At 40.8% G+C, this 26941-nt stretch overlaps 1 protein-coding gene across 1 annotated transcript in view; it reads right to left on the bottom strand.

Moving 5' to 3' along the window:
• gria1a (glutamate receptor, ionotropic, AMPA 1a) overlaps window positions 1-21791 on the bottom strand; it is a 70552-nt gene extending 48761 nt beyond the window's left edge. Inside the window, 5 exon segments of the mRNA XM_044206416.1 lie at window positions 1808-1992; window positions 5859-6098; window positions 20695-20829; window positions 21001-21531; window positions 21652-21791. Of these exon segments, the coding sequence (XP_044062351.1) occupies window positions 1808-1992; window positions 5859-6098; window positions 20695-20829; window positions 21001-21088 (648 nt within the window). The 5' untranslated portion in view covers window positions 21089-21531; window positions 21652-21791.
• Window positions 21792-26941: the final 5150 nt, after the last annotated feature.

Here is a 26941-nt window from a genome sequence, read left to right as displayed (position 1 = left end):
TAACATTCACACAGCGCAGCCATAGCCTACACATACAGATGGGGACTGTGTGTGTGTGTGTCTGTGTGTGTGTGTGTGCGTGCGTGTGTGTGTGTGTGTTATGAACATCATTAAAGTGCATGTGTGTGTGTGGTTTTTTTCTAGCAACAACAATGTACTGGAACAGAAAAAACTAAATCTGACAGAAAACTCATACATCATACAAGTGACATCAACAAGCACAACAACACAAATATAACAAATGTGTGGATATTTCTGGAGACACAATTGCCTGTATGGACAAACTGCCCCCCCCCCGCCAAAATGTCTACTGTGAAAAAGGTCTATAAATAACACTAGTAGAAATTGCAGCCCAAAATTTTTTGTAATTTTTGAAACAATTGGTACTTGATTTCAGACAGGTAGATAAATGCAGGCTTCTCATTTCTAGCTGCCAACTTTGCCAGCTGTCATGACAACTGTCCCTTGCAGATTTTATCAGCTGTAGCTAGCTAGCTAATTAAGATAACATTAGCTACATGAGTTGGTTGAAGAAGCTGTCTCCAGCTGACTAGTTTTAAACAAGAACCCTAAAAGGGGTCTCATAAGGGCACTTGATGGCTACATGCATGATATCGTGCTTAATGACTGAGGCTGAAGCTGCATGTCCTAGGCAAAAAGTCAGCATCCTCACTGATTGATGATTCATGTAGAGGACATGGAAACAACTAAAGAAACAGCATTGTTCTTGTATTACAGTGTAGAGCTAGTTAGCCCTAGAATTATAAATATGATAAGGATTTTTTTTTTATTCTAACATAACCCTTTTTGGCTTAATAGTAAACAGTATGTTTCAATTTTATGAGAGAAAAGGCTTTTAGGTTTAGGACTAACATACAGTTGAGCATTGTACGCTAGCTACTGTATCTCGGGTAATAAGTCGGGCTGGCACTGCTAGCAGGACAGAGTTGCTAATGTTACTCTAATAGCATCCAGGACCGGCTTCGGCACAGTGGATGTGCTAGTCATGAACTGGGCTTTTTAAAAAAAAAAAAAATTTAACCTGTAATCCCACAAACTAATGTAATTAGCTAAAGAAATACTCCTTGGACTTGCTAACGCTCAGTTACTAATGTTACTATAGATAGTAAGCTAGTTAGACAGACATGCTAACATTTGCAGCTTACACCAGAGCAGACAAACACCAGACAAAATCCATTTTTTAAACTTTCGCACATGTGTTTTTGGTTTAGGAAAGGCTACAAAAATGACTCCACCATCCAAACTATTTAAATGCTGAGTATAACTCAGCCCCATGTACACCGCTTCAACAAGCAGTGAAATCCAAAGCTTGACAGACCTGCCATGCCCAGTTACGGTTGCAAAGCTATGATTGGGCAATCTCTGTTTGGGTGAGGGGTTTAGCGAACAGTCACTTGTGATGCCAAGATCTTTTTCCTTTCAACAGTACAGAGGTGAGTAAGTGATGATCTTATCACAGAAGAACTGCCAACTCCAAATGCCAATGCTGTGTTATTTATCTCTCCTGTCCTTGATGCTCCAGGAGACTAAACACCACAGCAGCCCACCAACCAACCCCCACTTTCCATTTACATTCCCTCCTTTCTCTTTCTGCCTCTCTCCTTTCTTCATGTGTCCAAAAGGATATTCACTACTACTACTTGTATTATTTGGAGCTGATGCATAACATACGGTATGGTTTTATTATGTTATGAGGTTGCAGTCTGTAAAATGAAATTGCATTATATATTGCAACATAATTACATAATCCCCTATCATTGCAAAAAGAGAGAGAAAAGCTCTTTACCTTTTTAAGGATGCCAGTGAGCCTCTCAGTCTCACAATCGATGATAATCTGGCCCTCCTTCCTCTTGTCTAAATCCTGGAACACTTTCAAGAAGGAGGCCTCCGTCATGGTCTCCACATTCACCGAGGTCACCAGCCAGTTCCTCTCCGCTGCTGTGTCCAGAACCTTCTGCAGCACCGACAGGCCTAGACAGAAAGATACAACTCTGGGAGCTAACTGTGTGGGCATTTACAGCAAAAGTTCTGCAAAGAAGTCTAAGATTAATGAAGTGATGAATGACTAGGTGGTGTTCTACTGAGAGCGATCCATAAGTGTCTATATTTTATTAGGCAGCATGAGACATAAATTATGTGCAAGTTAATCGTAAACTGTGGTGTGTAGTTATATTATGAGCTGAAAGATAAATTAAAACAACTTGGGAACAAAACTGAAGCCGTGCAGAAAACCAAACTACTCTTGATAAGCTTATCCATCAGAATCTTCCCTGTAGCTTCGGTGATAAAGTACAACAAGTGGGACAGTCCATTAAGCACTGACACGTACAGGTGTGCTTTTCCAGCTTGTACAGCGCCAGGCTAAATAATCATCACTTTCACACTAACAAATAATCAGCCCGTGCATCATCGCAGACGACACCCTCACAGCCAGCTTTACGTCCTCCAAGCACCAATTACAGGTGGTGTTACTCAATTACACTGTCAGCGATATGCTGCATCATAGAGAAAGAGGTAGAGCAACCGATGAGCTATGGGCTCATGCTAAGACAGGAAATAAAAGGTGATTAGAGAACACATTGATCTTCAGCTCTGATTTACAATCTGACTCACTGTTCCTCCTTTGCTGCTGGCAGTAGACCAATCAGATTCCTCTCGAGCTGGCAGCCACAGTTGTTCCACAGAGTAAATAAAGTAATTTCACCCACAGCAGACTGGCAGCCATTACCCAAATGAATTATAGCAATTACAAAATTTAGAAATGTAAACTAATACATGATGTAGCTGTATTTGTTTTTCTTCCACTAAGCTTGCAAACACTGTTAAAGCCACTGTGGGCCATGATGTGTTTTGCATATCCTCCATGCTTGTTTGCTCATGTTCATACAGGCATTTTATGCATATTGGGCAAATGTACAAATGGCTTATCCACAACAACAACAACAACACATACCCTGTCAAGAGAAGAATGAGAACTGCAGTCATAGCCTCTGAAAGATGATTGCCTGGCCTTATTAGAATGCACACCAGCTGCTCTCCAGGCAATTCATGCTGCCTATTTGACACCAGGTCATTAAAAAATGAAAAGATGGATGGTGTTTCACCTCCACATACGACCACAACACAGTACATGTAAATAAATCTGACACCCAAAAGAAATGGTTAGGTTGATAAAGCATAACTGGAAAGGAACATGGGGACATATGGCACGTTTCATGGTGTCTCTTTCCATTCACTGTTGCTCATGAGTGAATAATTGTAGTCCTTGGTGCTGAAAGATGTAATGGTGGCTGTGAAACTGATGATAGGCATGGGAACACAGGAGGCAGTTAATCATAGTCATGAATAAGGCCAGTGGGTCCTGATGAGACCGGACAACTCTCTTTGAGTGGAGTCGAGTCCTGGTGTCAGTAAAGGTTTCAGCACCACGGACAGCAACATGCAATATACTGTAATGTGACCCAGCAGTTTGAAAAGGAGGCTCTGTCCCACTAAAGCAGTTCACTTTTTAAAAATCTTTTCATTCTTTTGTTACTTCTTTTTTAATTCTCTAACTTATTCATGTGTTTATTTGTTAATCTGGTTCTGCATTATGTGCATTATGTTCCAGCACTTGAGCACACAGCAGGGCAGCAGTCAAGATGGGCTAAAATTAGTGCTTGAATCTCATCAGCGCTTAGTGCTGAGAATGTTCTGTACTGCAGTGTGTTACAGATAGACCTGGAGTCAACTTTCCTTCAATGTTATCGGTGTGGCTGGACTATTAAATTTCTCATCTTTTCATATCTTCCATCTTTTATCCATTCCTTCCCTGCTTTCTTCCTCTTTTTTGTCTCACCATGCTTGCATTGAATATCCTCTCGCCTTTTTAAATGTAACTATGTGGCTGATGCGTCCCTATAAATCAGAGCCACCCTGACAGGGAGGCTCATGGGACTGGCCAAGGTAAAAATGGTCCTCCAAAAGCATCCTGGAAGAGAATAATATCATAATGGAATCTGGCTGCCATAAGCATCCTTCTGGCCAGAGGCAATACATGGAGACCTGGGCACCAGGCAATTGAGAGGAGACAAAATAACACTTTGGGGAAACAATTTCCTGAATATTGTTTATGATAGGTTTAATGGGCTATCAAATTTGTTTTCCCGTTCTTGGCTTTTGAAAATAAAAACGAGAGGCACTTTTATTAGCGGATGCTGCGCGGTGGACAGGAAGACAGCAAGGCAGATGTTAATAGAAAACAAGGGGAAAAAATATTAAAGCTCCTGAGATTTTAGGATAGTGACAATGCATATGGTATATGTATATGTCCTTGTCCCCTTCAGATAATGGCTTAAAACACTGGAAAATTATGAAATATAAATACATATCTAACATGAATATATTAGACTACAAATGAGAGAACTTTTAGCCTTTTCATAGGCAATATTATCTAGAAGTGTTTTAAAAAAGAGAATAAAATACATTGATAGACTATTTGGAAGAAGCACACACACACACATTGCATGCACACACACAAACATATCAGACAAATTCCTCACAACTAAATATGATCTTTCTGAAAGGCTTAAAATAACTCCATAGGAAAGGTGACTACAGTGTAGTATCCAGGCAACAGAGGACTACTGATACGGATTCCACTGGCTCCATCCCACCACTCAATCACTCAAGGGTGACCCTGCACACACACACACGTACACAAATACACTAGCCAACAGTTTGCGGGTGGATAATGAAGGGATCACAGAAGATAAAAAAATCTGTGGGACATGTGTGGTGCTACGGACATCACGCATCAATAGGGCTAGAGACCACTGTGAATTCTCCCCTGTCACCGCTCGATGCTTTGCAGAGTGACATGATGGCATATGTGTTTTAAAGCTGACTTAAGCCTGCATACATCTCTCACACAAGTCAAAAACATGAGCAGATAAAAGCTGCAGTAAGCCCTCAAACTGCATGCATGCAAATTTGCATGTGCAAAATGCGCACACATATTTAAAGTGTGCATGCTTTTGGGCACACACACGCAAAACACACCCTTCATAGTCATACTCCAAAACCAACAACACCTGGGACAGATGGCATGGCATTATGGGAAGGTGGTAGCTGATTGGCTGGAGAGGAGAGGAAGCAGGAGGCTGACAGGTGTGCAGCTTTATTTCTGTCTGCCTCTGCAGAAGCGTTATTAAGATGTTTAAATTGAACACCACAGCATTTCTTGTGTTGTTGTTTTTTTTCTTTTTTCTTGTGGCATGCTATTTACAAAGGGACTGTTGCAAGACGGGTTACTGCTGAGGACTGCTCTATGAAAAGCTTAATCTTTTGTTCCATTGTGTGATTTATCTGTTAGTCAGTGCAGGTCAATGTTTCTTTTCTGTGTTCTCTGTCTGCACAAAGACGGTGGTCTAAAATAAATGTTCTGATGGCTGCTCATTGTTGAACAATGGCTGCAATTGACCCCATTGCTGTCGCCATGGCAATATGAAGATGGCTAATGGTGGTTGGTTTAACAACTCATTGTGCCTCCGTCTTGTGTCTACTGTCTTCATGTGCATGTACTGGAACTGCTCTTTGAAAGAAAACTTTAAATGCTGGTATTCAAAGATGAATGAGGATGATAACGCATTTAAAATAAGTATCTTTTTATAACAATTGGAAACCTTCACATGTAATATTAGCTTAGCCTACTTCACAGACATCTTTTTATAATGATGTAGCAAAGCTTAAAGGACATGTGTTTATCAAACATAAAGGTGTCCACTAAACAGGATTGTGCCAAACATATAGTATGATGTGAAATTAAATAAAGGGTGAATAAGTTCTAAATTTCCTACCTGAGTCAGAACTGTACATGTAGACAAACTTGGTCCATCCGTAGTGGTCAATCACTCCCACCAGAGCGTCCTGGAGCTCAGGCCTCAGCTGGATGACAAACTGGTTGGCTGTCTCGATGGGGAAGGACGGCGTGACGAAGCAGACATGCAGCGCTCCGCAGAAGGACATGAGCATGTTGACTGTCTTCCTGTCATACAGGCCAATGATGGCATACACACCTTTGGAGAACTGGGAACAAACTGCCAGAGAGGGAAGAGAAAACAGGGAGAGGGACATTGAGAGACATTGAGAAAGCTAGTGTCTGGGCTAATTAGAGGATTATGGAATATTTGTATTAAACTGAGGAAAGACTCATGTACAAGTGAAAGTGAACACCTGGGCAATTATAGTGAGCCACAATGAAATTAATACAACCTCTTCCCATCTTTTTGCACAAGAAACTATAAAATGTTATAAGAATAGTAGGATTTTCAACACTGGAAAATTTAAGCTTCATACAGTTACATATAACTGCATAAATCAATTCACACTTTGCACAATGCAATTAATTAATTGACAGTACTTATTGTGACATGACACCTACGCACATTCTATGTAGGCTTGTAAAGATTGTAATTTTATTTTTACCTTCTATACTTTCAATTCAAGCTTCTCCAATGTGAACCCCCTGGGCTTTGGGAAATGATGATGTTCAATTTCACTATTTTTTGATGCTTTATAGACCAAACAACTAATCAGTGAATCAAGAAAATAATCATCAGATTTATCACTGGTAATAGTTGTTAGTTTCAGCCCTATATTTAATTCAATTAAACTGAACTGAATCAAGCTAAACCAAATTGAACTAAACTGAATTCTAGATAATGTGGATGTTTTCATCATGTTTTCATTTTTATAGTCACTTAAATACCCAAATGTATAAAACAAAGATATCTCCGATGTTAAAAACCTGAAAATCTGACAGAGAAAAAGAGAAGTATGTCATTGGTAACAATTTGATAACCCTATCAATTAAAACCTGAGTCATCACACCGTGCCTTTGAATTTTCAGTTGAAAAGAGCTCTAATGGCCTTGTCCATTCAACTACTCTGTGGCATGTTTATGCAAAGCTGGCCAGTTTGTCCATCTGTATACCACCAGGCTGTGTTTGCCTTCAGTGAGAAGTGGAGTAGGTAAAGGCAGATTAGGAGTAGAGAGGTTAATCAATGCATCCCTAGGGTTCCATTGACATTTTACTGGCAGCAGGAGGCGGTTTCTATCTCTCATTTGCTTTTCTCCCTTGGTCTAAGTCCATTTCTCTTTCTCCCATTGTCTGTCTGTCACTCTGACTTCCTTCACGCCCTCTAATATCTTAAAATAGCTAATTTATGTTCACAGTCTCCTCTTTGGAAGGTATATTCTCTCCATGCTTTCAGCATAGTGTGCTATCTTTGCACTCACTGGTCTGGCCTGGGCTATTTATTTTCTGCCATGGTGATGGGTGGGCCTTACTTATCTCAGTATTTACCAAACAGATTGAAGTCGCTGCCTGTCCCCGCACGAGGGCCAGCTCACTGCTAGGAGCTGAGGGAAAGACAGAGAGAGGATGGCCCACACCCAAAATGCCTAACCTGTCACAGACCTGCACCCTCCGGGCAGGCACGTGTGTGTGACGGAGATAGAGGGAGAGTGAGAGAAATTCAGAGGTATCACATAAAAATACATACACACATGAACACACACACACATATGCAATTTCTAGTGCTCCAAAAGCCTGGTGACTCACCCTACTTAAAGCAAGCCCTGAAATAGACATTTTGAGCCTCGCCACACTGACTCAGTAACAGAACTATCTTTCCTTCATGGTCTGCACACGGTCTTGCTATTAAATCGAGACTCTCTCGGCTATTGCTTTCCACCAGCACACATTATATTTCCCCTTACAATTTTCTGGGACCAATTTCAGCGGCCTCCATGTTCTGCCTGGATAAAAGGTAATGAGAGCTTGTTTGACTTTTTGTGCAGTGTGCCATTACTCTGCCCTACAGCAGGTTACCATGTGTCACCGAATATGAGTCAGAATTTCTCATACCTACAGTATGTCTGCCTGACAAAAAAAAAAAAAAAAAACATGCAGCCATGTGGCGTGGACCTCCTGCTCCGAGCTGGCAAGAGAACCGTGTGCTCGTCTAATTCGACATGAGCATGACACAGAACATTAGTGTAACTCAGCGGTCTCAGGTCTTGTTCGGATAGCAGTACAGAGGAGCGGCGTATTGAGTGTGTTTGTGTGTGAGCGGCTTGTTAGCGCTACTCCACATGTGTAACGACATTGGAGGCAGGGCTGAGAGACCTAAAGTGATCTTGAAGACCCCAGCAACACCTGTCCACCCTGGCACTCCGTGTCTCCTCACCACAGTTACAGCTGCCATGGCGGCGGGACTGAGGTTGCCCGGGCAACGGTCTGTTTCTCTGGCAGGGATTACAGTAGCTCTGAGCTGCTAAAGGACTTTTGGAAGATGAAGTGGGAATTGTGAGTGTTTGGACATTTTGTCATCATTAGGTTTCCCCTCAAGGAATTAGCAAATTTGCAAAATCCTTAGTAGTTTCTGAAATAATGGAAGATCTGCAGCACATTTCCACTGCATCACAGTTTTTTTATTTACACTCAAAACAAACCATAATCATTTCCAAAAATTCAGAATTCTTCAGCAAAAGCATACACATATTGCAAGAAAACTCACTGAAACTGTCTCCTGACTTCAAATTTTCCCCCTTTTTAAACTTTTCCTATGAATGAAGAACAAGTTGATTTGCATTTGGTGTGGCCAAAAAGAGTTTTGGGCCGCAGGAAAAGGGAGAGAAACTCAAATACTAAAGGGACTGATACTCGCACTACAGGAGGAGCTGTCAGAGACAACTCACGCAGCTACTGTCTTCCCCGTTCTCTGTTTCCTGTGCCCCTGCAGCTGTTCCTCTGCTTAGCATGAGCCAAATATCAAATGACAGACGTGTCTCTACCGGCTGCATAAAGAGGGCGTGTTTGTGACAGTTCTTCCTGCATCTGAAGTTGTGGATGATGGGAGGGCTGCTAGGGGGTGTTAAGCAAGGCTGCATCCTTCATTCTGCCCATGAATGTTTATAGCCCAGTACAAAATGCTACTGGAACATTACTGGTTCACTCTTAACAACATCTGAGTTTGACCTGATGACTACATTAATAATCAAACTGTAAAAAATAATATATAATAATATAATATATATATAATATAATCTATATTTGAACTAATGATGGATTTTAAAGACTTAGGGAGGGTTAGTTTTAGTTTTCAGCCTGAACCTTATTTGATATTCAGAATTAAAAGAAACAGAATCCATGAATATAAACTGTTTTATTTATTTTTTTAGTTGTGGACAGGAAAGAATATCCTGGGCAATATGTAAATACAGGTCATTTTTTTGCCAGATATACTGGCAAACTGCATCAGTCAAAGGCGTCAAGGTGCCCTTGTGCATGGTACCTGCCTCCCAGCTGCTCCACTGGAGCTGCTCACCAACCTGTGTGTAGGACTGTGGTATTACAGAGCAGCTCCTTCGTGTGGATGTGCGTGATTATTTCTTCACAGCAGCAGGAAGCTGGGTTCAGCTGGAGGGAGCGTACTGATTGGAGGGTTCTTGTTCAGCCATCCATAAAGGTCCTTTTTAAATAGAGCCCCACTACTGAGGACATCCGATTAAGTTGCTAATTTTATCCACTCAACAACTATATACCATTCTATATTCTATGACACTCTAAAGATATCTGCTTTCCAAAGGTATGAAATCATGTTTTGTTTTTTTCTTTGGACATCAATGAACAAAGATCATGGAATGGAAGAGTGACCAGCTAAATCCAGCCCAGATTTCCTCCACCTCAGCATAACCCTGCCAGATTGATTCCCAGAATCACCACCTTCATACAGTGAGTCTTAATCCTACAACTACACCCAGGTTTATGTTGTCTATCCAATGTCACCTTTACACCACAAGACCAAAGATTTCAGACTGATGCCTGAGGAGGTCAAATCTTTCAGTCAAAACTGATAGAAAAATGGGACACAACAAGGAAAACTGAGGGCACTGTATTATAGGGCTGCAAATAACTATTATTTTCATTATCAGATAATCTTATTTGTTATTATTCAGTGAATTATTTAGTCAATAAAATGTCAGAATTTATTGAAAAATGCCTGTCACAATCTTCTTTTTTCAGCCACCAGTCCAAAACCCAGACATATAATCATCATGATATAAAAGAGAGGAAAACAATATATCCTCATTTATGAGAAGCTGGAACCAGAGAATGTGCAGCATTTTGCTGTTTAGCTATGCTAGCATCAAGAGGTACTTTGTGTTAATTAAGTGCTTATTTGCAGATGTTAGCATGCTAACATCCTCAACTAAGATGGTGAACATGGTAAACATTATACCTGCTTAATATCAACATGTTAGCATTGTCCTTGTGAGTATGTTAGCATGCTGATGTTAGCAGTTAGCTCAAAGCATTGCTGTGCCTACGTACAGCCTCACAGAGCTGTTAGCATAGTTGTAAATTGTTAGTCTCGTTGCCTGATAATAACAATTAGTCAATTATCAAAATTGTGGCTGATGCATTTTCCATCGATCAACTAATCGATTAATCAACTTTAACTTTAATCATAGGTTTAAGATCTGTTTCTGCTTTTCTTAAATTGTTCTTACACCCATCCCTCTGCTGCCAAGCAAATGCTATAGGTGCTTCAATTAACTACTGCAGGTGTGGGCCTAGGGGTTAAGGCGCAGACAGTGAACCGGAATGTCCCTGGATCGTGTCTGGTTGGGGACCGTTGTTGCACGTCATTCCCCATTTCTCTCTCCCCCCACTGTCGGCTTTCTAATAAAGTATGCTATAGTAATCCTTTCCATATTTAGTTTATGGTATCCTTTTGAAAGATGAGAGGGATGACAGGAGCAAGGAGGTTGCTGTCACATCAGGCAGTAATATACACCACCTCCATAAGGGTGAAGGGTCACTCAATCAACCACGGAGCACTTTGAGGGGAAATAAACACATCTGACACTAGACACTGCAAGACGCACACAATGAGCCTCCACTCAGCCACCCATGGCTAATAACTGTCAGATGATGTGTGTAATAAAAACAGAGAATATGTTGTGGTGCCTCTGGTCCCATCCATCTTCCGGAGAGCTAATCAGCTATGTTAACGAGAGGCCGAGCAAAAGTCGATATCTTATTCACACATATACAGGCATTCAGGGCATGCTAAGGGTGCACAAGCTCCCTGCACCCCACTCAACACCCCTCTCAATAAAAAAAAATGTCTCGCTGGTTTTGACAAGAGAGCACCTCACACGCACAGCTTGTGCTTGTGAAGAATCCCTCAGGTGATGAGTGGGGGTGGCCTACTGTGTGAGCCCTCCAACACAGCATAACTCACACAGTGCAATCAATCTCCTACAATTCAGAGGACAGGGACTCAGGGGACGGAAACGTGGCACCAACGTGGATCTGCATGAATGTCTCCAGACATGACTGTATACGAGGGTTTTTACTGTGAGAACTCTCTGGGATCTCCTGCGAACAACTTGACATCTATTCTGGAGAAGATGATTCATTCAGTCATAATGTGTCAATGTACTGCAAAGAGATTATTTCATCTATATTCCTTCATTTTCTATATTCTGTAATACCAAGTCAAGAAACGCAAAACAGGTTTTAGAGATTTTTAGGAGGGGGTGGGCTTTGCCTCACTGCCTTTCTACCTCTCTAGAGTACCCATATGCCCCATGGAGTGTTGCACTTCAGAGAGGTGCGCTCGCCATTCCCCTGTATAAACAGCTTTAGCACTTCAAGCTTAAGGGAGATTTACTACCCGTGCAAGAGCAATAAAATTGTGTTCATGTCACTGCTGTTATTGGTGTGTGTGGCAAAAAAGGGAGACAATAATAGAGAAAAGACAAATGAGGAGTGGAGGTGAAGATAGAAAGAAGAAAAAATGAAGAGAATAGAGAAAGAAGGCAGACAGGAAGACACTAAACTCTTGAGCTTATACTGCTGGGAATAGCAGTGATCAGAGCAGCTGACCAGCCAAACAGATCTTAGATTAATGTCGGGAGCGTTGGATCCTCATGAGAGATTACATTAGTTGAAACGGGGGTAATGGAAGGTTAATAGGGATGAGCCAAAAAGCAAGTGTGTCTTGAAAATGTAGGTGAGACAGAAGGCAAAGCTGGTTGCTGGAGAGGCGAAGAAACAGAAGCATTAGTGTCTGTGAGAGGAGATGATAGGGAGACTGCTGCGAACAAAGAGAACAGATGCCAGCCTAGCAGTGGGAAACATAGGGACCACACGGCGAATTCTAGATTTCTCCTATTTCCTCTAAGTAATAAAACAATGGCACCGCATCGCCTCATTAAGTGGGTAATCGAAGGTGTGAGAGCACTCCCCTCAGCTCTGAACATGTCTCACTCTCTAACCCTCTCACACTAGGCCATTGTCTCTCCTCCTCGCTGTTTCTCGCCACGTTTCCAATCTGGTTTGCTGCGGAGCCCTGCCGCCTGCTGAACAAATGCTTACCTGGGCAGCGGGTCAGAAACCTAGCCCAGACCAACTCCTGTCAGGGGGTATGGAAACTCCAATTATCTCCTTAACAATCATCCCTTCGCAATTATCTCCCCATCTGCGTATCAGTGTCGACAGGTGCAGAGGGACAGTCTTGCTCACACACTTTCATTTCTCTGACAGAAGAAGTGATGGAGGTGGGTATGTGGAGCAAGAAGAGGCAAACACACAACCTGCATGCTAATTCATTAGGAACTGCTGTATAAATTAAAAACCGTCTTCAACAAATTCCAGCCGAGCCACTGGGAAATGAAGTGTTCCTTATAGACCTGAGCGGAATCTCTGAGTGCAGCCAGAAACATTGCATTAATTTTCTTAGTAGAGAAAATACTAACTAACTAACTAGAGCTCCAAGTAACAATTATTGTTATTGCTGATAATCTGTTGATTATTTTTGTGATTAACCAGTTAATCCGAAAAATCTGTCCAATGTAATAAAACATTGAAATGACCATAATAATTCCCCAGATGATTCCCCAATGTGACGTCTTTCAATAAAAGCAGCAAATTCTTTCATTTGAGAAGCTAAAATTTGGCATTTTTGCTTCATTACTGAATAATCAGTTATTGTTGTCAGTTAATTTTCTGTCAGTCAACTAATCGATCAGTCGACTTGTTTCAGCACTACAACTGACAGCAGCAACACAGTACTATGCAACTGAAATGGGTGCGTGATATGGAAAAAATCCTCTATCACAATGCATATAATTGATATCAATATATATTGTGATATGGTAAAGTCTTTGGAAAATTACTTGAGAAGCAGTTTATAGATACAATCACCAGACAAGAATGTACAGGGAATTAATTATTTGACAAATAAAGGCATTTCATCAAATTGATGTTTGCTAAACCCCTCCACCAAACAGCAAATGTAAACAGGGCACGGCAACACTGTCAATCTTTGGATTTCTCCACATGTTGTATGCATGGGGCTTGTAGTGAGAGCGATATCTAAAATATTTGGGGGGTATGAATGAGGAATGAAGGTATCAATTAAACAATGTGTTTATCTGCTATAATGCAAGCTGCAAAAGTTAGCATGCACGGCTGACTAGCTTACTATCTTGTAATGCTAATATAGAATTACTTCCAAAGCCAAGTAGCATTTCATTAGCTAAGTTAGAAAAATACAACCTTCAGGACTCTTTTACAGGGTCCTCCTTTGAAAACGACTCAGGCGGACAGAGTTTTTATGGCGCTAATGGTAATTAGCTAGTCATTTCAGCCGGCAAAATCAACAGTCACCAGCTAGAATTGAGAAGCCTGCTATTGTCCACCTTTGTCTGAAGACTTTGTTTCAAAAATGTCTTCAAATGTCACGTGGTAAATCTATGACGTTTGATGTCAAATCTATTTGTGTGTGTGGGTTTTGTTTTGTTTGTCTTGTTTGCTTCTTCATACTTCAGCAACTGTTGCAGGTCTGGTGTCATGGCAAGAGAGTCGTTTAGTACTGCGAGCATCTGTGCAGCTGTGCAGATGACAACAGCAGTCTTGTGCTGTCAGTGTAAGAGCAGTGACACTATGTCACACTGTTTAATATGCTTGTAGGCTTTGTTCCTCATTAAAGTACACAGAAGCTCCTGAGATGTGCTGTATGACAAAAGAGGGACTCCGCTTCTGTCTTTGCTGTAAAACCATGACAGCTGCCATCATCCGACGCTCGTCCCTCCACCCCGCAGCACAAATCCTGGTCCTCATCCCCGAACACATTGTTTTCTAATTGCCAGCCCCACATGTCTCAGCTCAGACCTCCACGCCCCAACTGCCATTACCTCCAGAGACGACAGATTTGTTTTAAATACTTGTATGAATACAGAGAAGGATTCGGAGCAGGCTTGGAAAGACAATGAGTTGAACAAATAGAAACAGAGTGGACACAGCCATCAGTAATGTGCGTGTGTTTATGTGGTAAACGAGAGGCGTATGTGTGATAAAGACTGGTTTCTTGTCAACACAACACAATTCTCATTCCTCAAGGCACTGGATGGCCATGGGGGTCACTTTTATGTGGCATGGGGTTTTTAGAAAACGGTCTTACAGAGGGTGAGGAGATTAAATGACAGGTTGCTTATTTTCTACTTCCAAACCATTTCTCTCTTCCGTCACCCCTGCCCTATGTGTACACCTCCTCTTCTTTTCCTTTGCAAAGCAACACAGGCACACACAACCCACAGAAACAATCTCTAGCCCTCTTCTGCTCCACACTCTATCACTCTGCAGCTTGGGGAGCAGTTTTGGCTGATCTACATTGATTGCTATGGGCCATTCTCTATCCCTGGCGCTCTGGAGCAAAAAAATCCAAGCCTTCTCATTCATCAAACCAGCACCTGGCAGACTCCAGCCCAAGAGAACAACCATCAGTTTCTTTTCTTTTTTTTTCTCTCTCCCCCATTCTTTTTGTTTTCTCCTCAACAAATAACTGTCATGTCCTGAAGAGTCAGAGGGGAGTGGTGATCTGCTATTTGTCTGCCTTTTTCAATAACACATTGAACACTAATCCCTCTGAACATGCATGCACTGTAGAAGTCAGTCACCACAGCTGTACCTCAATGACTGACACAGTAGCTACACAATAAAATACAACACCGCAGAGCCTCACTGACACCAGCCACCGGGTCTGAAATTGCAGCTAAATCTCCACCCCCTACCCTCTTCCTCGTAACACTTACATCCCAGCTGAAACTCTTCCTTCTGGGGTGTTGTTTGCTCCTGGAATGGGGAAAGGGTGGAGCAAAATGGGTGTATATAAGAAATATAAAATTATATTCATTTTTTAGTTTCTCCAGGCAGATCCTATAGAGCTGAGTATTTTTAAGCATTACAGTGCTTAACAGAGTCAGTTCCAATTTTTTTTCTGCGGGGTTATTATTACATATTTATGCTTATAATTCCATGGAGTGATAGCTTTGGATGTGCTGCATTGAATAATACATTAAATGCATCTGCTCAAGCTCTGTCTCTTGTTAGCTATTGTGTGTGCGTGCAAGTGTGTGACCACAGAACTTGACAAAGCAGTCTCAAATGCTCACACACATTTCTTTTTAGTAGTCAGAGCAAGAAACTACAAGTTGAATCAGAAAGTCAGTTTGGGTAACAATGTTACCATTTCCTTCATTTTCTCTTTCAAATTGGCTAGGTTAACCTAGGGGTGTGTTTAAAACCTGCCGCCTGTCTGACTGCCCTGTCGGACTTCTTTTTAGGGATGACGCAGTGTTCCCAGATCTGAGCACTTAACTTGGCGAGAACAAAGTTATTACTGCTGATGTCAACGATGGACAAAAATAAGTTGTAATAACACGGAATTATCCTTTTATGTTGAGTCCCACTTTCACCAGTCTGTGAATATTCGCTCTGCCTCTCAGTCACTTCCATTAAAGTAACTGCTAGTAATAACTTCAGCAATGTACTTTAACTTGCATCTTGGCGTGGTACGTGAAAAGAAGTCAAAACATCCACAAACTTATCTCCATTGCAAACACCCAGCTTTCTGTCCTGATGTTTCTTTCGAGGAGTGATTGCTCCTGCCAGCGTCTATAGTTGTAAATAGCATTTAACTATCAGACTAAAAACTTCAGCATCGCTCTGCTTAATATTAATATTATGATTATCTACATCAGACCGGTGACATCACATCCTGTTTCTTTGGAATGAGTGGGGCAATTTTGTTTTCTGAAAGCAAAACTTAGTCTTACACCATTCAATTGTATCAATAACTTAATAAATACATCCAATATCATAAAAAAATATAGTTATAACTATAATGTTTCTACTCATTATTGATGGTGAATATCTCTGTCTTTTTCCAACAGCGCTCGACCACCCCTGGACTTGACATGCACACTCTCTCTGTGATATATACCTACATCCCATCACATCAGTAATTCATATCTGTTCCCTAGGTCTGGCCCCTCCTCTCGTCTGTGCCATATTGATCGGCTGGGCAGGCCTCTGTGAGGTGCTCAGTTCATTGATCACGGCTGCCTCGTAGATCCTCCTCTTTAACACACCTTCAGAGACCCGGGGAAATACTGCTGCCTACATCGCAGTGACAACACAAATGGTCTTTTCCATGAACACTAATTAGTCTTAATGAAAGGTTTATTATCAGGATGGCTCAACTGCACACAAAATCAAATGCGAGTTAGTGACTCGTAAAGTAGATCGAATTAAAAATCCCACAATCTGTTGCAATATTCTGCAGACAGATTTTCAACCAAAAATAGCCAAAGCTTAGTCTAAATCTCACCACACACGTAGGATTTCGAAGAGAAAAGTAGATAATATAGGCGTGAGCCTGCAGGGGATCTGACATGAAGCTAGCGATTCAGTGACGTCCTTATTATAAACCAAGTCAATAGCAGATTATGGTAATGTGATATCTAACTGAAGGGAGCAGTGACTAATGTTCTCCATGTACACACAGCATCCCTGGCAGTTATTTTTAACCACTGGAAACATGTAAAATGAGCCAGTCCAGCAAGCGCTTTCGCTGAAAATGTGAAAACAAAGGCACGTACAGAAAAAGAGCCGATCAATAATAATAAATGATAAAAAGATAGATGTTCTGTCACTTTATTACTTGGTTTGTGAAAGTAAGAAAGAAGACAGAGAAATGCAAATTAGCTCCAGTATCCTCTCTCACATTATGTCGACAGTGTTGCCATCGTCATTTCTACCCTAATGACTCCGCAGGCGGGAAATAAAATGAATCACTTCGCCAACAACATTCAATGTTTCTATCTATTATGTTGTTCCTTCTCTCTTCTCTTTGTTTTCTCTTTCACCTTTGTCCTAGTCCACCCAACCCCCCAGCCTCCCGCCCCTGTTCTCCTGCTCTTTAGGCAGGTGCCAGCGAGTGTGTGCGCAAGCATGTGTATGTGTGTGTGTGTGTGTGTGTGTGTGTGTGTGTGGTGGGAGGGCTTGCTTCTGGAGGAAGTGGCTAGTCATATGAGCCAGCTGATGAGTATCACCCTCATCCGGAGCTCCATTCATCCCCATGCACAAGGACCCATTCACCCGCTGCTTTTCACACTCTGTGGACCCCGAGAGCCCCGGGCATGTTCCCACACTCACACATGCTTACAGAGGTGAACGAACTGTCACTCACTCAAGACATCCTACACAGATGCCAGAATGGGCACCCAGATGCAGACACACACACACACACACACTCCTCCACACTGGCATACTAAATAGAAACCCAGGAATAGGCAGCTTTTCTCATCTGACTCATTATAAACAGGCCCTGGAGCCCTTCTTTTTCCCTTACAAACATGTCTCTATAGCCTTCACATCCAAATACTCTTTTAGAACGAGTGACACAAAGCAGGAAGAGGTGCCACTTTCATTTTTGCCGTCTCCCTCGGCTGTGAATCTTTCTGACACGCTTGTACCACAGCCCACCATCATACCCATGGACTGCAGCGATATGCGTGACACGACGAAAAAAAGATGTCATGTTTGATGGCATCGCGCAGAAGAATGAGAGGGGGTGACTGGATGGAGGGAAAATCTGTGGATATCCTGTAGTGCCTGGATCTAGTTAAGCTCTGGTAAAACTTGAATAATTGGCGATGATCCTTGATCCAATAATCAGTTTCAAGTAGTTTCCTGAAAACTTCCAGACCGGGGTATTTGATAATTTAAAGTATTTTGGGTTTTTTTGCAAAACATCTGCTTTTACACTTTAACCTAATTTTTTAGTGGATTTTGGAAGAAATTCTACCAATTAACTGAATAAAAAGTAGTTGACATAAGGTACGCCATGCTACATGTTAGCCCCCCCCCCCACGAATCCCACTCCGCCATGTTTGATCCACTAGCGACATCCCTGGAAACGTTGAGCAGCAGCCTGACCATCATATTCACATCACATTCCCTTCTGAGCATTGGACCATCTCATTAATGAGGGCATCTTGGGTGTGTTTACATTTCATTACACAGCTCTGCCTGGCTCCCCGGCCTAAATGGCTGGGGGTGGGGGTGGTTGGGGCTTGTGGACTGTGTGGGTTTCCAAATGTTTTCTGCAGCTCTTATTGTGTTTTCTCAGCAAGATTAGACACACTATAAAGCCAACTCTGGAAAGGATGAGCTTCATAAAGTCTGCGGTATATGGACAGGTAGAATTATACTAAATAATATGAAAGTGCAGGGATATCAGCGCTATACTTGACAGACAAGAGTAAATTTCCTTTTAGTGGCAGTGCTCAACATTCGGCAGCAGCCAGCACTGGATGTCTATAAATCTGCACGAGTGCTGTTGCACACAGTGCTTTATTTCCAGTCCAATTCTAAGCTCATAACTGAATCTCGGAACAACTGCTACAACCACATTACATTAAACGTCTGTGTGGACAAGGATCCTAGATGCCCCAACGTGAACATTCACTGGCCTCTCTCAGTCTTAATAATCGCCTATGAGTGACTACCAATCAGGTTGGAGCATTTCCGGGACTCTAAGTTCATTGAGGTAGCTCTCTAAAACAGTTAACATGCAGGTGTTCAACTTGTTGGACTTTTAGTTGCAGTTCGTATGAGTATAGTTTAACAAATGCTGCATTTATTCCATTTTAATATTTCATATTTTCCATTGCTGCTAATAAGAGTAAGTGATAGAAGCTGTCGTGTATTCTAAAGTGTACATTTTAGGTCTCCGTATCTACACAATGGCTAGATATTTGCTTATTTCTAGGGTTTATTTACTTTAAGATGAATGTGCTTGGTTTATAGCTTTGTTTATCTGTTATTTTGTGTAGAACCATACACTAATCAACAAGTGGACGAGTGGAATGTGTTGACTGGTGTGGTGACAGTATTCAATAAATATCCTAGAAAACAACTGAATGCCTCGTCCCTGACCAGACGTCTGCGGCTACTCAACATACCGAACCACGAAAGGTAAAGGTTATAGAGTCCGAATGTCATCATGCATGTATTTTGTGTCTTTATAAAACCGCATCATGATTTTTTCCACCCCTTTGTTTATTCTGTGAGCTATGATTGATACCTGTGACTTCATCCACTGAGCCAATGGCACACAGCTGGCAGAGAGGCAGGAAGCCATAGTTGTCAAAGGGCATCTCCTGGAAGTGTGCGACTTCACTATAGCGAGTGTGAGTGAGCCACAGGCAAATTCAGAGGAGTCGAGGATGGAATGAGAAAAACACGGCTAAAAAGCCTCAAGGGCGACAAAATCTTGTCAGAATACAAAGGAGGGATAAGTGCAGGGTTAACAAAGAAGAAACAATTTACACTGGCATTTCTTTTGTAAAGCCCAGACATGGAGTTATTGTTTTTTTCTGGCATAATGGCACACATTATCACCCACAGCAGAATGGCTTCCCCACTGCTCTGGCCAAGGACAAGGAATAATGATTTGTAAACTTCCTTGTTGGCCATAAATCTTGCATCCCATTGCCAACATGCTATTATCCTATTTTAAAATGTCCCAATTATTCCTCACATTAATTAATTAAAGATACTCTCATCACTGTCTGTTATAGATTCATATACGCATTAATAAAGATCAGATCAGAAAGATCAGGCAGGTAATCCTCAAGTCCTAAAAGTTGAAATGTGTATTGTGCGTGCGTGCATGCGTGTGCGCACGTCTTTGTAAAGGTTTTTATGGAGGGAGGGTTTAATAGTGCGTGTTCTGCCAGAAAAAGATAATCGGATTGTGATCCGTGGCTAATTAGAAATGCATTTAGAGTCGTTTCCCCTCTTTGTTCGCATCGCCTGAGAGCCCTGATCTGCGCTCTGGCTCTTTGTTTTCTACCTCGGTGTAAAGAAGGAAAGGCGCACATGGATCAGCGGTTCATATGGCTGTAAAACCTGATGTTATATGACTGTGGGTAGTCTACTGCAGAGGTTGGTTTGAAATCCCCGTGGCTTCACCGGGGCGCAAAATCACGCAGCAATCATGCAGCGGGGAAAGCAGGGAAAATAAGTCCATTACGGTCCCACGCAACAGTTAAGACACTACTACTAAACCTACTGACTCACGCGAGTCTTTGCAGTAGGCCTATAATGTATGCGATCATAGCCTGCGCAGGTTTTAGACCCATGGAGTTCTTCGCTCTTTTCGAAGTCGATAAACAGGTTGAAGGGATGGAAAAACAGGCTGAACGCATAGACTATGGGAAATGCAAGCAAATATAATCTGCTTCCACTGAGATAGGCTAATACTTACAGGCATATGTCATGGAGAAGCTATTCCCCATCTTGACCATATCCACCTGCGGCACCAGTTTGGGGATGTCCTGGTGGTGAGAGAGGGCGAAACGAAAAACCTCATATTCGTGCGATTCGATTGGGAACAATCCTCCTGTTGAGCCGCAAAGAATCAGGAGTTAATGTTAGACACACACTGGCCCGAAGGCAAAGCAGGGGGGAAAACATTATTATTATTATTTTTAAAAAGAGACACGAGGTAAACTTGAAATAGGAGGTTTTAATGCTGAGACAAAAAGGTCTGACGCGTGTGCGCCATTCTCACCTATATTGATGTTACTTGGAAAACTTGAGCTTGAACCCAAGCACATCCCCAGTAAACTGGTGTAGAGGATGGTGAAGCTTCGCTGCATATTTCCTTTTGCATTGGCGAAGGGAAAAAGAGCCGAAATCCAAACATAGGTTTGTCCGCGTGCGAAGTTAAATTCCCCGCTTCCCCGCCACTCCTATCGCCTCCCGTTAGAGCAGCATTCACACAGACATCGATTCAGCAGCGAGCCAGTTATCGCAATGGCGAGAGGAGGCACCTTTCTCTCTCCTCTTTCCCCTCTCTCTGCTGATGCTCTCGTGTCCTTGGCTGCTGTTGTATGAGACGGAGAATGACTTCAGGATTATCCGCACTGCAAAAAATATGCCCGTCTTGAAAAGCTGTTGAGTCTCAATGTCAATTAAATGGGTTTTTTTTCCTCTTAAAACAGCGGATTTTTTCCACACAATGCGGCGAGATGATTTCACTTGTTTCTTGTTTGCAGGGAAATTTCGGTTATTTAAAGAAATGTCTGGAAACAAAGTGCCACTGCAACAAGGTATAAGAGAGCAGATAAAGGAAATGCTCATAAAGGAAATGGCATATCGACAAATGACAAACATTCATATAAAAGATGTTTTGCACAGAAAACAAGTGGCATTATCTCACCTTATTGAAAGATATCTTCACCTCCAAAAAAAGAAAAAGAACGCTTTCACATTCCGTAGGCTACTTAACTGACTAAATGACTTGCGGGATGAATATTTTTTGCAGTGTACACCCTCAGAGCGCACCCACAGGTCCCTCAGGAGACGCACGGGATTTAATGGATGTCCATTCACTTTCCTGCACTGCAAAAAGTATTCATATTATCCACAACATATTTATAGTGTGCTTTTATTTTGTAGTAAATCGTTTTTGCATTTTTCAAAACAATTTAAGAGAAAAAGGTGTTAACTGTTTTCGATATTAAGCATCTTGAATTTCTTGTAACATTAACACAACATTATTCAAGGATATAGGGAGCACATATAGGTAAATATGGAGTCTTTAGTATCTGCATATATATATCATGAAAATATAATACAAACAATTCAAACCTATTTAAAACCTTAAAAGACGCTTTAAGTAAAAAAAAAAGCCTTCCACTGGGATATTTTTAAATTCATGTTTATTTGAAGTCAGTTCATCATCTGTCTGATAAAAATTGTAGCTAAACAGGTGGTGCAACTACCATTGTTGTTGTAATCCAGCTCAGATGTAAATTCACACATTTCATTTCATACATATATATATATAATATATTCTTACTTACATACTGAGGAAGATCATGTGATCTGACCAAAAGCTCCAGAACAGCTATTAAATGGACGCTCTGGTGAGGCTGTTTTCTAAACTGCTGTTTCCAAAATCAAGAGTGAACTTTGAACCTCAGTGTTGTCCCCCATTGCAGAGAACCAAGTCTAATCTCTGAAGTCATCATGCTGTTGGGTTGGAAAACATTTGACGCAAATGGTTTTTGTCTGTGATTTACATTCAATAACGAACAGCATTGGGACAATTCAGTTACACAGTACTTTCACATATTACCAGTTTTAAACCTTATCTTAGTGTACTCATCATTGATTGACAGCACCATTGTAACTTTTATCTACTAGGAAAAAAACCCCTGACAAAGCAGATGATGCAGTCTGTAGTACAAAGACCAAATATAATTTCACAGTTTTTAAAATTTGCCCTTGGTTCCAAGTCAGTTTCACATGGTTAAGAGAACAATTATAGGTCTTAAGACAAAATGAATCATTCTTGCCTTTGCTTGGTCAGTAATACAGGATTAGCAAATAAAAAACAATAAATAGATGGAAACATCTCTGCCAGGGATTATTGCACTTTGTGGAGGATGTGCTTTTGATATCACTGGGAGCTGAAAGCACATGGCCTTTGAAATGCAAGTAAAATTTTCAGAGTTTTAGAAGTTTTAAAATGGAGAAAGTACACTCTGGAAAATGGGCTTAATATTGTCAGGTTTTATCCTTTAAACTGGCTCGGTTTAATATAAAATTTTAGAATTCTGAATGTGAAAGAGGACTTTTGCTGTGCATGCTCCCCCTCCCTCTCACACAGTGCAGGACTGGCGAGCAGCTGATAAGGGGGGTTATGATTTTATACCATGTATTTACAGACAGCTACAGGCAATTATTTCTTGAAGAAAAGGTACATGCCCCATGCTTTTGTACAAACTGCAAAATTAACCAACACTTTGCAATATTCACATGAGATTGATTGCAAACCACACTGTGGTGCGATGCCCCAGTGCTTGTTTAGAAAATTAAGTGGTAAATCCTGCCTTTGACACAATTAGGATTAGGGATGAGCTCACTTATCAGACCAAGGCAGGGGTACTTTCTATAGTTAAAATCACTTTCCCCACTTATTGTTTCCACAGCATGAAGGCAGGCATTAACTCATTTCTCCCAGAAAATGAAATTTAGAAGATTAGAAGCTTATGCTGAATTAGATTTCCAGTGTTTCCAATTGAGCAGAAACATTTCTGATAAAAACTATGACTCTGGCCACAGCGCTTTGCACACTTGAGCAATAGAAATGCAGGAACTAAAAGGTTATATAATTTAAGAATGATGGATGTCCCATAAATACAGGAAGAATGGTCCATTTTCTTTGCCTTTGTTCAAAATGATGAGGGTTTAGCTCAAACATAAATGGTTGGGCAGGCTTTTATTACAATACTTCAGTTTTTGGCTTTTTCGTCTGTGTGCAAGAACACATTTGATTAATGCATATTTTCCCAGCCTGTTTCATAGTATTTATTTCAGTGTTTGTGTGCGTGTGTGTGTTTGCCTGCAGTGCCCCGTGTGTAATGAGTGCCATGCAATCTTTTTTAAAATCCCGATTAATGCAAATAGATCTTAGAATAGCACTAGTAATGCTAAATATTCTATGGTGCTAAGTAGAGGAATAACAATCACAGAACTTGTTGTTCTAGGTTAAAAATATCACCATCAGACAGACACTATGTAACAGAAAGGAGGAAATACACTGTCTTTTTGTTCCTAAAGATGTTCATCATAGATCATAATGTGAGTGTCTGTCTGGAGTTTTTTAATAGAAGTCAATGTGAAGAGTATAATGAGGCTAATCCATCAAAATCTGCTGGTTCCACTCCAGTTTGAGTGAGGAGGGGGGAAAAAAAAAACTCCCCAGCATGTTATTCCTATAATTGAGCCACCGCACTTGTGCTGTCAAGTACTTGTGTACGTCATACTGCTGGAGGCAAAACTATAAAAAGTATGTTGTTGCATAGGTGACAGAGGAACAAAATATGTCAAACAGGCTGAGGAATAGATGGGGAATAGCAAAATAATGTCAACTTCCCATAGCTCTAGGGACCACAGGAACTATTGACAGTAGGCTAAGAACAAAGATAGAGGCAGGGATGGTGTTGGATATATGGCTGGATGATATAAATTCATATGACAACAATTTAGTCATATTTGGTGGGATACATTGCCTACTTAATTATACTTGCCTATAATTAATATTTTTAATGAAAACACCACTCTAGGTCGTTTATAATGCTAAAAACAGTGCTTCATCACCAAACTCTGTAGCTCAACAAAGCTTTTTAGCATTTCTAGCTAATTGTTATGGTTTAACAGTCTATTCATAAGCTATGGGCAAGTTGGTGGTTGTGTGTTTGTCAGCTTGTTTTGTTATTGTTCTGCCACCTAGTGGCCAAAAATCAAAGCTTTAATGAATTGTAAATAACAAAGAAAATCAGCTTAATTAAAATTGTTTACTGTCTGAAGAAACCTTAACACTTAACACTACACTAACACATATTGGTATTAGCCTGTAATGTTTCAACGGTAAAATGTGTAGCATATTCTTTTTGGTAACACAATGAAACAGGACTGAGTTTTTTATTCTGGTAGGCTGGTCTGATCTCTTAGTAAATCTGTGTAAAGAAAGAAAGATAAAGCGAGAGTCTCCCAGATTTTTATTAGAAATCTCACCAATCCTATGAGATTTTCCAGTCCATTTGCCTTTGAGAACACTAAACTGTAACAAAAAAAGGCAGACTAGACCAATTGAGTGTGCTATTGTTTCCTATTCTTCACACAGTCAAATTGGGTGTGATAAGAAGCACAGAAAAACACAATTCATAAAGCAATTGTGTGAGAATTGTCCGCCCATCTCTCTCAATATGATCTCTCAGTTGTGCAGCAGTGATCAATCTTCATGTCACACAGAAATCAGTAATGGATTCGATGGTTTTGGCTTGTTACCTGTTTTATCTGCGCACACTTGATTACAGCACTTGTTGACTGACTGATAGACACTGTGGAAGTACACCGGCCTTGGACAAATGCCTGGCATTAGCACAGAATCGATAGGAAGCAGACTGGCCTGGACTCAATGCCTGATTTCTGCTCTGTACCTTAATTGGGATGAGTTATTGACATGTGCTTTAATTAGTTGCCCCCATAATTGATTTAGCAGTTCTGCCCAGAGAGGAATCGTGCCTTTTAGAAGAAGGAGAATTGGGACATTTGAAAAAACTCTTAGGTGTGTGAGAATTCACATGCTATGATAGAAGAAGAGAAGGTATTCAAAGTCCTTTAAGGGCACAATTTTTTTTTTTCATGAGTGGTTTTGTACATATGGTATTTTTACATTATTACAAAAACAATCACGTGAATTTACATGAACACCATGTTATTAATCATTTCACATTTGATAAATTCACTTACAGGCAAATTAGGTTTTCAAACATTTCTTTTATTAAATGTCATATTTCACATGTGACCTACATTTATTTTATTATTTTTTACTGAAGGATAAAGTTGGCGATATTCTGTTTTCTTACTGTTAACAAATTCCATGGAAAGACCAAAACCAACAATGCATTAGTCCATTTCTCAGTGCTTTCTGACTTCCCCAGCCGGCATTTGGCTCTCATCCCCAAGCCTACTGCTTCCTACTGAAGACATAAATCTTTAAAATAGGGTCCAAATACATACTTAGCTTATTAGTTCCTAAAACAACTAGGCACTGTTTTTAGCTAAAGTTATAAGAGAAAATACTGCATTTGTCTGTTGTCAGCAACAGATTTGGTGTGCTATTGAGTTTTTACAGCAGCAGGACAATGTATGTGGGATCAACTCTAAATAAACTACACTGCACATATTCATTGTAAAGAAGGAGCATGTCACCCAGTGCAAGAGTGTGGCTCACTGATGAGTTTAAAATCAAAAATACATATTTTTCCTCTTAGCTGTAGTGCTATTTATCCATCTCGATTGTTTTGGTGTGAGTTGCCAAGTTTTGGAGATATCGGCCGTAGAGATGTCTGCTTTTTTTTAATATAATGGGACTATGTGGCACTCGGCTTGTGGTGCTCAAAGCGGCAAAAAAAAGTACATTACATTAGAAGTAAATAGCAATGTCTCTTTCCAGAAATCATGACCCGTTTACTCAAGATAATACACAGACCATGTTATGAGCAGTTTCATGTAGGGACTATTTCCTTTCTACTGATAGTTCCTACATGAAACTGCTCACAACAAGGTCTGTCTCCAAAAGTGGGCAACTCAAACCAAAACAATCTAGATGAATACAGAGCACTACAGGTAAGAGGAAAAATATGTATTTTTGATTTGGGGGAAACTGTCCCTTTAAGTAGTCAAAGCCTGATAGCTTATTCCTATACTTGTGCCGTAGAGATATTAAAAACTCATCAGTGAGCCACACTCTTGCTACTAACAAACTAACAAACTTGTTAGTAGGATCAATTCATTGTTGGTTTTGGTCTATCCATGGGATTTGTTGACAATAAGAAAAATGTAGAATATCACCAGACTTATCCTGTAAGGTAGCCATTGTTTTCCATTAATTTCCATTTAAGAATATAATCTTAAAACTAGGTTTAGATTGGTAC

This window comes from Siniperca chuatsi, linkage group LG8, assembly GCF_020085105.1.
Source record: "Siniperca chuatsi isolate FFG_IHB_CAS linkage group LG8, ASM2008510v1, whole genome shotgun sequence".
Taxonomy (NCBI): Eukaryota; Metazoa; Chordata; class Actinopteri; order Centrarchiformes; family Sinipercidae; genus Siniperca; species Siniperca chuatsi.
Note: the sequence above shows the minus strand (reverse complement) of the source record. Positions and strands in the feature narration are given on the sequence as shown.